Genomic DNA, 14739 nt, shown 5'->3' on the forward strand with positions numbered 1-14739 from the left:
CTTATCTGATAGGAATAGACTGTCTTGGCGTTTCTCTGCCAACTTTGAAAGGAGATAAATGATCAGCAGAATGACTCACAGACAGTGATATGCAGACAGGGTGACAAATGAAAGGGATCTGGGAGCAATGGGGGTGAAGCTGGTGCTGAGTCACTTTGTAATTTAAAGAGAGCTGGGGGTGGGGGGGAAGTCACTATCAAGAGAATTACACAAGACTATCGGAGATCAACAACAAGAAACCAGGACTGTATGGGAAGGAGATTAAGCCAAGTGTGTTTGGGGAAAACAGCTTTGAAAAAGATTCGAAGCAATTGGCAAAATTGTGGCCATGGGGGCACTTGCTGCGCAGAAGAGGGTCAGCTGGGTATTTTTCTAGGTGGAAGCGCTGACCTTTTAATGCACAAATGATGACCTGGTCAAACCCATCTTCTCTGACTTCACTCTGAGGATGAAGATGATGGGGGCCTGACAACTCTCGAGAAGCAGGATTAAATCGCTCACTCCTTATTATGGCTTTGTCAGGTGTAGCTTTATTGAGAGAAACCTCTCCCACTGCCTCAGGGACCAAATCTTCAAGTCAGCTCCATCAATTAGGTTTTCTCTGTACTCCAGGCTCCTAAGAATTAGTCTCTGATCTCAGAAGGAAAGATGCAAAGCTAATTGGGTCTTTAAATGATTAATAATTACTCAATCCATAAAGCTCTAGGAGCCTGGTCCCCCTGGTGTGTGCAATACGGCAAGACGCTTTGGGGTATGGGGTCATCCCAAACTAGTTTCTTCCCGTGGGGCACCAGCGAAAGGCATCAGTGAAAGACACAGCCAACCAACCGGCGACCAGCATTTCATGACGACCTGCATGTGATTAATTTATACAGCACAATGTGGCACCGTGGGGATTTGTGGGAGCCTCTCCTCCCGGGGAGGTGATGACGGCAGACTCCTCATAATTAGTCCTCCTCTGTGATACCAATTACGTAAGCCCAGTTCAACCTCATGGGGGGGAGCGAGGCTCACTCTGACACTTACGGGACATTTATGCACCTGGCACCGTTCCAGTCATGGAGGGCTCAGCAGCAAACAGACATATGTAGTGGGTCCGAGGGTCACAGAATGTGGTCAAAGATAAAGCAGGATACAAGAGAAACTTCCTGGCCCCGGGTGTGGGGAGGCTGCTCCTGATGAAGGAGTCACGGCCCTTCTTGCGAGATGGTGAGGGAGGAAGAGGAGCTGTGATTTACTGAGTACCCACCCAAAGCTGGGTTCCAGGCCAGGCTTCTACAAACGCTGGTTCGGTCAAACCTCAAAACAGCCCTATAGGGTCATGACGACATGTCCAGCTCGCGGTCAGGAAAACCGAGGTTGAGACACGGTGGCTACTTGCCCAAAGTCAGGAAGAGCTGGAGCGGGGTGTCCAGTCCAGCCTGGCTGGTGGGCGGCACCTCCCGAGGACCTGCTGGCCCCCGTGGCCCTGCCAGGACTGTGCTTTCTCCAGGGCTGTCCTGGGGGTGAGGGGACATGCATCCAGCCAGGCTGGCACAGAGGAGGGCGCTGAAACTCGCCACAAACACAGCGAGAGCAGGCCAATGAACCGTCTGCTTCTGCAAAACCCACTTCTAATGCCCCTAATTTCTATATTTAACAAAGTAGCTTTTAACTCAAGTGGGGAGGCAGGGGAAGCAGGCTTTCAGACTCCTCTGAAGGACACTGTTTAGCTGTAAGTACCTCTCAGTCACTTCTGCAATATGAGATTCTTTTTCCTTTTTTTTTTTTTGTCATCTGAGTAAATCACGGAAATGTTACCAAGCTTGATTTGGAAGTTCTCTGAGAAGCACAAGTGCCCTGCAATCGTGACTTATGACCATTATCATTACTGTTGTCATTACTGATGTTGTAGGGTTTTAAGACCTATTCGGATCTAGAGAGAGGCCACACTATAACCTACCGCTTCCTCAATTCATTCAGCTTTGCAGGAGTAGAGTGTTTATTACACTCAATTCACAAGGAACCAGTCTTCCAAACCAGTTCTGCAACCCAGTGTACCTAAATTGGTCTGAATCACAAATCTGCAAATATTTCTATATTTAGAGATGAGGTGTTTTACCATTACAGAAAGCCTATTATTTTATAGATACAGCAACATTTGCTGAAAAATGTATTTTACTCAGAGGAAATCAAATAAGCAAATAGAAGGGAAGATATGTAAATCAGTAGAACATAAAAATTGTGCAGAATAAAAAGCATGCACTGTATTAGAAGCATGCAATTTGGCTTCTGCTGACAGAGTCTTTATGAAATGCTAACACTTATTGATTTGATACCAATGATGGATGATCTAAGAGTTCTCAAAGGTAGTTTTAAAAATATGAATAGCACAGTGGATTATGTGAATTTGCTGGTCATGTACTCCAATATTATCAAAATTAAAAAAAGAAATCCCCAACATGACAGGAGGAGGAAAGACAGGAGGCAGAAAGAGACGAATGCGGGTTTGGGTGCCGGGGTCCCGGGATCTCCCCAGTGGGATCTGAACCTGTGTGCTTAGGAGGAACAGCCCGGGGTGTGTGAGCCTCGAGGGAAGAGCCAATCAGAAGGAGGACCAGCCAATGGCCACTAACCTACACACATTTATCCATTCATGGGCACGTCCACCAACCAACATATATTTAGCGAGCCCCTCTGGGGTCCCAGAGCACCACCAGGCACTCAAAATGCAAAGCCGTGCCATCCAGGTGCATCTGCTTCAGTGGGGCAGGTATGGTGAAAATAGGCATTTCCACCCGGGACGACCAGGGCTCTGAAAGAGGGTCCACGCAAAGGCCGGGAGGCTGTGAGACACCTGGTGTCCTGACCCAGGGGTGACCCTGTGGCCGAGCTCTAGAGGAGGCACGAGCCCTTCAGGGGGGATGGCAGAAGACAAGAGGCCCAGCTGTGGAGGCAGCAGCAGGCTGAGGCCCTGGGCAGAAGGCTAGGTGAGCGCGGAGGGGAGGGCAGAGAGAGCCCGGGGTCAGCAGGTGCAGTGGCTAGGGGTGGGGCACGGAGACCCGGCACATCCACACACACTCAGGGAGCCTGCGGGCCGTCTGTAGAGCCCACTATGATAGGGTGCCAATGGAGAAAATGAGGGAAACGGAGAGGAGGAGGAGGATGAAAACCAAGTATCAAACCTTCTAAACCAAGAGCAAAAAGTTGTAATTTCGAGGATCTAACAACACCCCAGTGTAAGGCCATGGCCTCTGACGGCTGGCTGGGAACCCACTGTTGTGCCGGTCACTTGGAGTCGGGACAGCTGACCGTACTGCTGCAGATAATGGGGGGGCAGTTAAGGCTACATGGTGGCAACACTCACATCACCTCCAGCCGGGCCGTTCTGGAGTCGTTCCCTCCTTCGGACACGATTTCACAGGTGTAGTCTCCGATGTCACCCGACCACGTCTGGCTAATGAGGAGGGACCCGTCCTTCTCCACCACGACCCTGGAACTGCTGGACGGGGTGATGACTGTGTTGTCCTTCTTCCAGACGTAGCTGTGGGCCAAGCGAGGAGTCACAAGTTAGGAAAGATCTCCAGTTAAGATCCAGCCAAGAGTCTAGAGTTAGGATCTGGGCCGCAGGCAACTGACCGCCTGTGAATGGACCAGAAGCCACAGAACCGTGTTCTTTAAATGGGTTAATTTTATGACATGTGAATATATCTAAAAGAAAGGAAAAAGAAAAGCAACCAGCTATCTTGGTCACAGTACAACCACAGATGCTAAAGTCAAAAACGGGCCAGTGAAGACCACGGAGAACACTGATCTTGTCTTTGGGTTTAGAGACAGGAAGTCTGTCGTGTCATGATCACACCCGTCATTTCCTAAAACTACTTCACCTTCCCGCCCAGGAGTGCGCCTGGAGGAGGGCAGTGTTGACTGGATAGGAGGCAATGACTGTCCGAAAACTCCTCAGATGGGAACCACCCAAATTCTAGAAAAAGGCAGATCATACCCCATAAACATGTTTTCTTAACATCCAACTGTTCTGGCAGATTGTCCTTAAAACTGCCTTTCTTTCTCATTTAATTCTTTATGACCATTGTAGCACATTTTTCTTTTCGAATGTAGAAGCAATTAAGAGCCTGCCCAGCGTCTGGCTGTCAGTGGACAGGGGGCCACGACTCACTGCTAGGTGGAATCAAAGTGCTGGCTTTCCTTTCCAAAATCATTTGCCTGGACTTGCAAAACGTACCCAGTTCTTTAAAGGTTTAATATGGACAGAGCACAGACATTAATAAACTGCTTATCTGAAACTACCCTGAGACAGAACAGACCTGGTCCCCCAAGAAGGAAATGACTCGGGGGTACAACATTCACCTGCAGATTGTCCCTTAGGGCGCTTAGGTGCTCTTGGGGCAGAGAAACCCGGGCACAAGGGGTGCCCCAAGAGTGAGCAATTGAAGTCCTCCTTGGGAAGGAGGCTCCAATTTTGTCTGTTTAATCATACATAAGAAGCTCTGGGAAACCCACAAAGATCCAGAGGGATTCTGTGTGAGCTTGTAGAATAGCAGAAAACCAGCCTATCTGTCCTTCTTTGTTTCTGGAATCCTACTCCCAAACCATTTAGAGATGAACGGGTTCTTTTCTGGGCATGACAACTCTAAGACAGCCTCCATGGAGTCTCTAGGTAATCTTGAACCGTTAGTTTTTGTTTGTTGGTTTTGCATCTGACGTTCTTATAACTAAACCAAACTTGGCTTTTGAGCTCTGAGGAACTCCAGAGAGCCAGGTGGAGGCACAGAACTTCATGATTTGACAAACACCTGCCCAAGAAGAGTGAGAAAGCAGCTCAGTCTCGGGATCCAGTTAATAATGTACGTGGCAGGGCGCCTGGGTGGCTCAGTTGGTTAAGCGACTGCCTTCGGCTCAGGTCATGATCCTGGAGTCCCTGGATCGAGTCCCGCATCGGGCTCCCTGCTCGGCAGGGAGTCTGCTTCTCCCTCTGACCCTCCCCCCTCTCATGTGCTCTCTCTCTCTCATTCTCTCTGTCTCAAATAAATAAATAAAATCTTTAAAAAAAAAATAAATAATGTACGTGGCAGTGGGGCACCTGGGTGGCTCAGTCGTTAAGCGTCTGCCTTCAGCTCGGGTCATGATCCCAGGGTCCTGGGATCGAGCCCCGCATTGGGCTCCCTGCTCAGCGGGAAGCCTGCTTCTCCCTCTCCCACTCCCCCTGCTTGTGTTTCCTCTCTCGTTGTGTCTCTGTCAAATAAATAAAAATAAAATCTTTAAAAAAAAAAAAGTACGTGGCAGCAACCATGTCCCTCTGCCCAGAGTGAGATGTTCCAGAAAGGAGGAAGGCATCTCGATTCTATCCATTTGGCTAAGCACGTGCCTTCTGGGCTAAGGCCAGAGAGACAACTCTAGGATGACTGTATCTGTCTTTCTAGATTTATTTTCCAGGCGGATTCTGAAAATTAAAAACAGTTCTGAAAGTGGCAGCTCTTTGGGAAGAAGCTCACCACCCACGATCACCTGCGTCAGCTGCCATGCATTTCCCTGGAGAGTCATGTATTTCATCGTTACCTTCCCATCTGAACTCAGACAAAGATGGGATATTACGATTCCTTTAGTGGAGCTTCAAGGCATCTAGTCCCTTCTATACAAGTATTGTCCTGTATATGCACCAGGTGACTGTGGTTGTCTATCTTCTGGGTGTGGGTCTCCCTTGCTCCCCATTTCACAATGAAACCATGCCAGAGCAGAGAAAACCCTTCTCGAGTATCGCACGGCCCAGCGTAAACATTGCTGAAATCCTATTCGATCCCTCCGGATTTTTCTCTCATTAAGTGTCAGCTCCTGACAAGTATGTTTTACAGATAGTGTATTAACCTTGGCAGAAAAATCATGAAAAGCTGTACCGAAGTCATGAAGTGGAACATAGCTCACGGTAAATAATACATAAGGCTGGAGTGGAAAATGGGATTTGTGTGATTAATGATGGAGCCCAAGACCATGAGATGCCGTAATCAGGGATCTGTGGCTGAAATCAAAGCTCCCCAAATTCTCCCTTCTCATCTCCACTTCAGTTCCTAAGCTCCCAGGATATGAACGAGCCCCAGACATTGTAAGTGACGGAGCTGACCGGAGGGCAATCCGGGGGTCGTGAGTGGCTCCGCAGCGCAGCGTGGCCGTGGTCCCCTTAATCACCACGCGGTCCTCCGGAGGGTTAACGATGGATGTGCGATCTGTGGAGACACAAGGCACAGCTCAGACAAAGTTACATGCTCCAGAGTTTCCTCCTTTGAGGAGGGAGGGATTGGTCATCTGACATCAAAACCTCCAAGGTTTCTCTCATCTTGGCAAAGCAAGCATAAATGGAAGCGCTTAGAAATGTTCAGGGAACTGGAAGCAAGCCTTCCCAGGCCGCAGCCACGGTCTTCGGGCCTGCCCTCCCCGCAAGGGCCACTCCCGAACCTCTAAACCCTTGGGAAGACATCGAGAATGAAGATCGTGTGCAGAGGTTTATGAGGTTCTGCAGTCTTAGGGGAAAATCTTGGTTCTTTCCCAAGATCATTAACATTCTGGTCATTTCTGCTGTCTGCACAGCACTTCATGACTTTGCAAAGTGCTTCCATTTATATTGTTTTATTTAATGCTCACAACAACCTTGGGAGGGCTGTGAGAGCACCACTCCCAGGTTTCAGGACTAGAAGGTGGAGCTCAAGAGGCGTGGTGGTCGCCTGACCCGGGGCGCGGGTCAGGGTGGGGCCTGGTGCTCCCAGCAGCCGCCACAGCCAAGGCCCTGGCAAAAGCCCTGTGGTGGGGTCCCCCCCCCCTCCGCTGCACACCTCTGAGGTGGATGCTGCTCTGGTCCCACTAACAGAGCCCAAAACGTGGGAGTCATAAGACTAGGTTGGCGCCCAGCCTGACTGCTTGTGGCCGAGTGTCCAGGGAAACATGCGAGCTCATTGTCTGCGGAAGGGGAGGCAGGCCACACGAGCATAGTTTGAATCTTAGCAAATCTACGGAACTTTTGGTGAGTGACCTACAGAGATGCAGACATCAATTCTTCACAAGCTATTAAATATAAAGTTGACATGTTAGGGACATATGACCAATCGGAAGTGGGTGGACACAGTGGGCCACGAAACGAGACAAAACTTCTTTTTCAGTACCTGACAATCAATATGGGGGCGACTGAATTCATTCCTTTTTAAAACTCCTGGTGTTTTTAGAATACCTAATAAATTAGTAAGGTCATTGATCAAAGTGGACACAAACTATATCACAGAGCCAAACAGACATGAAATAAAGCACGATAATTCAGTTTCTCTTCCAGGATAGTATTTTAACAAATTTGTCACTGAGGCAAATTGAAATTTTCTCTCTTCATCTAGATAAGCTTTACAAAAATCAGTGAGCACTATCTTTTGCTTTTATGAACGATTTCTATTCATTTATTATTATTATTTTTAGTAATACAGCTATGGATAAAGCAGAGAGGAAAAAGTATGCCAGCAAGTGAAGCTAAAAGGTTTGGGGGGTGGGGGTGGGCAGAGATATTTGGTAATGAATCCTTATGTCTGGAAAATAACCGGTTCTCTGTTTTCGAAAACTGTTCTAGATAAAGAAAAGTTGGAGAAATAACAGAGATCTTTCCTCAGTTCACTCCTAACATGAAAAACACTCATATTTAAAATACTAGGAGTGGTTTAGTTGGTTATAATGATATTATAGAAAAAACATACTTTCTCTAAAACGTTAACTCTTGATTTGGTTCCCTTTCACGAAGATTTCAAAATTAACCGTCCTACTGGTTTTGTCGTTTGGGCTAATATCCTCTACGCCACTGACTGTAAAAAGTCCCTCTTTTCTCTCTCCTGAAACGTCCCCATTAAATCTCTGAATACAGTTTCTAATTATGCTTTTAGAAGCTGAAAAATTAATTACTCAACAGATTTCTATAAATTAGTTGTAAAAATAATCATTCTCTTATGATTCAATTAGAGAGTCCAAGGGCATATTGACATCCCTAAGCACAGCTGACATGGTGATTAAACTGTGATTAACAGAAGGTTCCACATGGCCTGCGGTCCTTACTCCACACGGTCAGCACTGCGGACGCGTTCAGGGACCCCTCCGTGTTGGCTGCGTAGCAGGTGTAGTTGCCAGCATCCTGGATGAAGACGGGGGCAATCTGTAGACCCCCAGACTCCAGAAGCATGAACCTAGGAATCCGCACGGAGCCACTGGCCAAAATATGCTTTCCTGAAGAAAAGTCGAGAAAGGAGTGTTAGCACCAAGAAAATAACTCGAAACAATCATAATAAAGTGGAAACCTTACGTACAACAATAACCAAAGCAGTTCCCTTCAGCATTAGTTAGGAATGGAGACCAAGAAAATCTTAAGTGTCCAAAATTGAGAAACTTGGTTAAACAAATTATGATCCATGTGGGCGATTGTTACCTTTGGGTGACTGGTTCTGAGTTTCCTTTACATCTGTATGCACTCGAAGATTTTCTATATAAAGCTATCACTACATTCTGAATCCGGAGACAGAGCATATGTAAGATAGAAGAACGCCCTTTTGCTTACTGGCCTGGAGTTCCTCAGACCTCCACGTTGAAGAGCTACGGTCTGAGGGTGGGAACCACGCCGTTCGGCACGTATTTCCTAAGGAGGGACCGTGTGTGTGGTTCATTTACCGACACACGTGCCTACGTGAGGGAAGGGATGGAACTACAGAGAAAGCCTGTGGCGTGATGCCACTCCTCACGGGGACTGCAAACAGGTGACACCGAGAGCGTCCCGTGTGTCAAACGAGCCAGAAGCATCCTTCTCTCTCCGTTTCCCATTTTGTGAGCTTCATCCCTTCTCAGCCACTCTGCTGAGGAACACAGCGAAGGCTCGTGGCATAACCCAGGCTTTGGTTTTTCTGCCTTTTTTTTTATTATTATGTTACGTTAGTCACCATACAGCACATCATTAGTTTTTGACGTAGTGATCCACGATTCACTGTTTGCGTAGGACACCCAGTGCTCCGTGCAGATCGAAGTCTCGCTGGCACGCATATCCTGTCAGTTTCAGGTGTGTATCCTTGCACCCTTCTTTCTTAAAAGAACAAGGATATTATTCTTAATTTGTAACAGGACCTCCGTTTCACAAGTGGGGACACTGGGCCCTGGCGGCATTTCTCCGGATCCACTACCTGGTATTTTGGGGGAGCCCCTTCACAAGCCTGAGGTGCCCTACGAAGGACTGAGGCAGAAAACAGGGGTAGTCACACGTTTTAAAACACGGCTGTTTCTTCGAGTGGAGGTAGGCTCCGGGAAGCTCCTGGGGCCTTGGCCGCCTTGCTCACGCCGGTAGCTCCGGCATCTGGTGCCTGGCAGGTGCCCCACAGACGGCTGCCAGTCTTTACTGAAGGAGCCAAGGAGGGCAGGAATGAAAACGCACAAGGCTTGGCCCGACGCGCTCACCTCCCATTGTTGGCCAGACTGCACCTACCTCTCTTCCACGTGATGGCGGGCTTGGGGGCTCCAGACACCTCGCACCTCAGGACAGCCATCATCCCATCGGTGACTGTGGTGTCCACTGGAAGCTGGGTAAACGCTGGTACAACATCTAAGCGGGAGCGAACAGTGAGATGCTGTGTGCTGCCCCTCAGACGTGCTCAGACCCGCCTGCTGGGGTGGCCCAAATGCACTTTTATGGGACTAATCACAGAGATAACTGTAGCAATAAAGGAGGAAAACCTTTCAGGAGTGACTATAACCTACCCTTATTTGTCCCCCAGGAGCTGCCTAACTGTGTTTACAACCCGAAGAGAAATCCAGTCTCATGATGGAATGGACACGCAAGTGGGCAAGTGCAGGAGCCTGGGAGTGGCTGTTTCAGGTGAACGTTAATGAGGGGGAGACATTTATTCAGATAAATCTAACAAGCTCGTCTTCAGCACTTTCTAAAAAATAGAAAAAGCTGATTTTTGAGTATTAAATATTACCCAAAGGATGACACTTCCACAAAATAACCGATTTCAAGCATGTCAGTGAGGGATTTCCAGGAAGTGTTGGGGGCCCAAGTGTTGGGGGGTCTTCTTGTCCTTGGGGGACGGCATGGGCCTCCAGCTCCCGAGACTCTGAATGAGACCGAGACAGTCAGGGGGAGCTCAGGCTGGCTCAGCGAGGCTCATGCGACTTTTTCTACTCTGATAATGATTAAACGGGAAACCCCTGAAGAACGGGGATCTGCATTCCCCCCCAGGCCCATGAGGCCCCTGGGGAGCCTGGGCTGGGGTTCCCCAGACAAGTGGATGGGCCTTGGGACCACAGCACTGCTGGTACCTCTCCTTGCACCAGGTGGGAATCCCCACAAACCACTTAAGTCCCGTGGACGCTGCCCCCAAAGCAAATCCCAGAGCCCCCTGCTTCCCTCCACCTCTGGGGCCCCCACACGGACAGTATGTTGGCCTCCTGCCAGGTCCCAAGCCTTCCACTCTTCCCTGCATTGGCGATTCTACATGCAGCCTTGGGTGCCCTGTGGAAGCTATGAAGCACACCCCGCCACTCCCTGCCAAAACCCCATGAAATCCTCCCACTGGCTCCTGGGCCTTTGCCCTCCTTGTCCCTCCAACCCATCTCCTGGCATGACCCCTGGTTCCTCACCAGACAGCGTCCCCACTGTCTCCTTGCTCTCTGCACACACACCTCCCCAAGCTTGTCCCTGGAAGGCACCTGCAGCAACCCCTCCCTCACCCCGTAACACCCACATCCCCCAAGACTTTGCACCTTTGGGCCTTAGCTCCGGTAGCATCTCAGGGAACGCTCCCTGACTACCCACAGAGAGGCCTCCCTGGTCACCCTGGGCCCTGCTTGTTTGCTCGGTTCCTGGCCCTCACCCCTGGCTAAATTATGCCCTCCTCTGCCGTCTGTCTCCCCACCTCACGATCTCTGTCCTGGAGGCACGAGAACCTCACATGTCTTCCTCAGAGCTGTCCCCAAGCCTGGCAGACCCCAGTGCCTGACACAGATGCTGTGTAAATGTTTGTTAAATTCATGAACTAATATAACACTGTGTGTTAACTATACTGGAATTAAAATAAAGTTTAAAAAAAAAGTGTGCTCATCTGTGGCCCACAGCCTCCTGGCTGACTTGTAAGATACACTTTAAATAATTCTAATTAATCGAAACTCAGTTTCCGGCATAAGTACCCAATATTATTCCCGCTGTTTGAGGCGATACTGGTTCCCTATGCTCCAAACCAGAGGCTAAATTTGACCCCTGCGCAAGGTTCAAGGGCGTGACCCCTACTTTACCAAAATACATTCAATCCTTAAATTTGTAAGTTCAGACAGACGAGAGCCATCTGCCTACGGACATGATTTGCTTTCTCAAATGGCTCTCACACCTGAGGATATCAGCATTTGGCTTCCAAAAGGGCAAACACGAAAGGTATAATTCCATAATCACTAAATTCTACTTCATTTTAGAAGAACAATATTACAACTGTGGAGATGAAAAAGAAAACCCACAGATGCAGTGGAAACCTGTACCTTCATTTTATTTTTCAAAGACAGAGTGCCAAAGTATTTCTGCTAATGGGATAATAAAAGAAACTTACAGAAGAACTATAATTGTTCAATAAAACTAAAATAGAAAATGAATATTAAAAAATGGGAAAAAGATCAAAAGAAAAAGATTAGGAACGAGCTATCCACTGAACAGTCCTTCCAGTTCTGTCCAGAAAAATGGAGATTTTTCTTCCCCCCGCTTCTAAGTAGAGAGGAGGGCGCGAGGCTTGCCAGGGCGTGGGGACAACGGGGCATATTTGCTGCCCAGGGGCTTAGCACGCGGGTTCCTGTCGGCCGGAGAGGTGGCTCTCCGCAGTGCGTCACCACGGACCCCTGTGCCCTGTCCGTTTGCCGAACAGATGCTACCATTTTCTGAGTGTGTCACACACACAAAGGGTGCGAAGCTCTGGCCGAGGGCCCAGCCCGGGGGTCTGGCTCTGAGGGGCAGCACTCACTGGTCACGTCCAGGTAGGTGTAGGTCTGGATCTCCCCTCCTTCATTACTGGCAAAGCACTGGAAGACCCCGGAGTCCTCGGGACGCAGCTTCTGGATGCGCAGGCCTCCGCTTGAGAGCATCTTGTATCGAGGATTCTGGAGCTTGCTGATGGAGATGGCATCCTTGTACCACCGGAGGGTGGGAAGGGGAACCCCTGTGCAGGAGTGGAAATAATGGGCATTTGAAAAAATTAAATTATGAGCACCTTCTGTGCAGGCTGAGGCAAACATGTCTGAGAGGCTACGAGGTGATACTTTAGTGGCATTTTTCGTCGAGGAGTCCCTTCATCCGCCCTGGACGGTGTTATTTTCTCATCTCTATGAAGACACGGACACAGAGAAGCAGCAAGAGGGAGAGCAGGAATGAACTCCTAATGCTGGGCTGCAGATCGTTCTGGACCCCCGAGCCGGCACACGCCTGTGCTCTGGTCTGGGGAGAAAGGGTTTCCAGCCGTGACCATGACCGACCTGGGGACAGACAGGGATGGGGAGGAAGGTCCCTGCGGCCCTGCAGTACCTGACTCTGCCACTGAGGCTCGGGATAGGGCCACCAGGGCAGGAGATACATTTGGAAGGAAGTTGTCACTGCAACCTCGAAATGCTGTTGGGAAGATTAACCACATCAGCGTCCACAAATCTCCCAGTGCCCGGCACATGGCCAGCGCTCACGGGCTAGAATGACCACGATTACAACCACAAGAAGAAGGCGTCCCACCTTTGCAGCCGTCCCCTTGCGAGGGGGCTGGACATCAGTGATCTAAGTGGACGTCCTCCATGGTGGAGGATGGCTGCAGTTGAGTAAGCACCCGCGATTCATGTGGGTGAGGCTGAGGAGACATGAGGGGCATTCAACTGCGGACGTGGGAAAAGACAAATGGGAGTCCAGCAGGTGACGAGCAGGGGCTGCCGGATGGTGCCATCCTTGTCCTTAGGAGCTGATGGCACTCAGAGCAAGGCCAGCACTTGGACCGGGAGGATGGAGGGTCAGACTGAGGCTGGGTATGCCTTCCTCATCCTAATGACGTTATGGTGAAAACGCAGGCCTCGGTCAGTGGGAGCAGCTGATGGAGGGTGAGGCTGGGTTTGGGAGGGAAGATGCAGGGGACAAAGGACAAGCTCATAGGGGCAGAACCTGGGTTGTGAATGGACTGTCCTTGGCCTGAGGGAGTGAGGACCTCTGTTGCTCAGCCCCACTGGCTGTGCTCAGCACGTGGAGCCCTGGCGATGTTGAGGCATGCGCTATCCCCCGGCGCCTTACTGCACGGGCCGAGCCCTGACCAGGGAGATGCCAGGCTCCTTCGCTGGGCAGCTCCCCTGGGAGGCTTGCGTGACTAATAGTAGGGGACACTGCTTCCTTGGCATGTCTCTGACCCTTCTAAGCCACCAAAGAGGGGACAACTGGGTAGACATGACAGTCTGTGCATAGGAACTCTGCCAAAGCACAAGAGACAACGAGGTCCTGAGCCATGGCAGGTGCGTGTGTGCTTGTTGTGGGCCCACGGAGACGCGCAGGAATGTCTAGGCTTGTTCTGTACCTCGGTTTCCCTGCCTATGAAATTTAAATAAAACACATCTCAACAGGATTCATGGTGAAAAGCACACCCAAACCCCTTGATTTCAGATGCTGTGTAGGTGTAAGATGTCTTCTTTAATAAATAAAGTTAATGTCGTAGAATATTTCAAGATGATGTATTCTCAGATTCTGTTCTTTGCCTTAATTATGTTTCCTGTCACTTTTCATTAAATCGGGAAATTAAAAAAAATCCATTTCAAGGTAAAAGCATAACCAATTCATGTAAAATCTCATAAGAGCAATTACATGATGTAGCTTTCATGAAGAGTAACCACTTCGCATGCTGCTATAGTTTCACTGTCAAAATTAAAAGAAAGCAGTAAATTATCTGACGGCAACGTTGAAAGGCCTGCTCAGTATATATTTACATGTCTGTATTTAACAAGCAGTTTACCCTGTAGAAATGCAAAAAAGAGCATTCTCTTGTCAAGGGAAGAGCTTAAGATTGTCATTTATCGAAAAGTAATTGTTAGTATACAGGGAACTGGGAGTCTTTCTGTTTTGAGGCAATTTAGTTTCATAAACAGAAATCTTGTCCCCAGCAGTTCTGCAGATGCTGGTTTCTAAAATCTGAGCCCTCGAAATACAGCGGAGTTTCACTTCCACACCAGCACTGACCTTAGAAAACGGTGTTTATACCAGGAAGAGAGCAACGCGACCCGCCGCGAGGGGGACATTTCCATGTAAAGCTCCTGCCACTCTCCCCCCACCACTCCCCAGGATCCTGAGCAGAGAAGGATGCTGCAGAGCAGATGTGCCAACAGCAGCCCCCTGAGTGGCCCAGGGGCTGGGGACCAAGCCCCCCAGGATACACACTCTGTGCGGAAGCACAGTGGGTACAGGAGGGTGCCCAAGGCAGACCCCGATCTCCACAGGAGCCACCGGCACTGCTCAGAGGACACCCCCACTCCCTTTCAGAGACGGAAGAGGACACGCCCAGACCTGTGGGCAGCTGGCATGAGTTCTAAGCCAGGCCCTCGGCTCTCTGGGAGAAGCCAGGTGCCCCGGCCAAAACCCCTGCTTTGGGGGCTGATGGGTCTGGGTTTGGATCCTGTCTCCATTGCCATGCGACCCCTGGCGGGTTGTCCAGTCTTTAATGAGCAGCTCCTACATGCCAGACACCGGGC

At 49.5% G+C, this 14739-nt stretch overlaps 1 protein-coding gene across 1 annotated transcript in view; it reads right to left on the bottom strand.

Annotated features, from left to right (window-relative positions):
- Nucleotides 1-14739, bottom strand: part of SDK1 (sidekick cell adhesion molecule 1) — a 522185-nt gene that overhangs the window by 212446 nt on the left and 295000 nt on the right. Inside the window, exons 9-13 of the mRNA XM_044915291.1 lie at nucleotides 12000-12194; nucleotides 9482-9598; nucleotides 8074-8241; nucleotides 6116-6218; nucleotides 3347-3523 (exon numbers count right to left, since the gene is read on the bottom strand). Coding sequence (XP_044771226.1) covers nucleotides 3347-3523; nucleotides 6116-6218; nucleotides 8074-8241; nucleotides 9482-9598; nucleotides 12000-12194 — 760 coding nt within the window. The remainder of the gene's footprint in view (nucleotides 1-3346; nucleotides 3524-6115; nucleotides 6219-8073; nucleotides 8242-9481; nucleotides 9599-11999; nucleotides 12195-14739) is intronic.

Source organism: Neomonachus schauinslandi, chromosome 5 (genome assembly GCF_002201575.2).
Source record: "Neomonachus schauinslandi chromosome 5, ASM220157v2, whole genome shotgun sequence".
In the NCBI taxonomy this organism is placed as follows: Eukaryota; Metazoa; Chordata; class Mammalia; order Carnivora; family Phocidae; genus Neomonachus; species Neomonachus schauinslandi.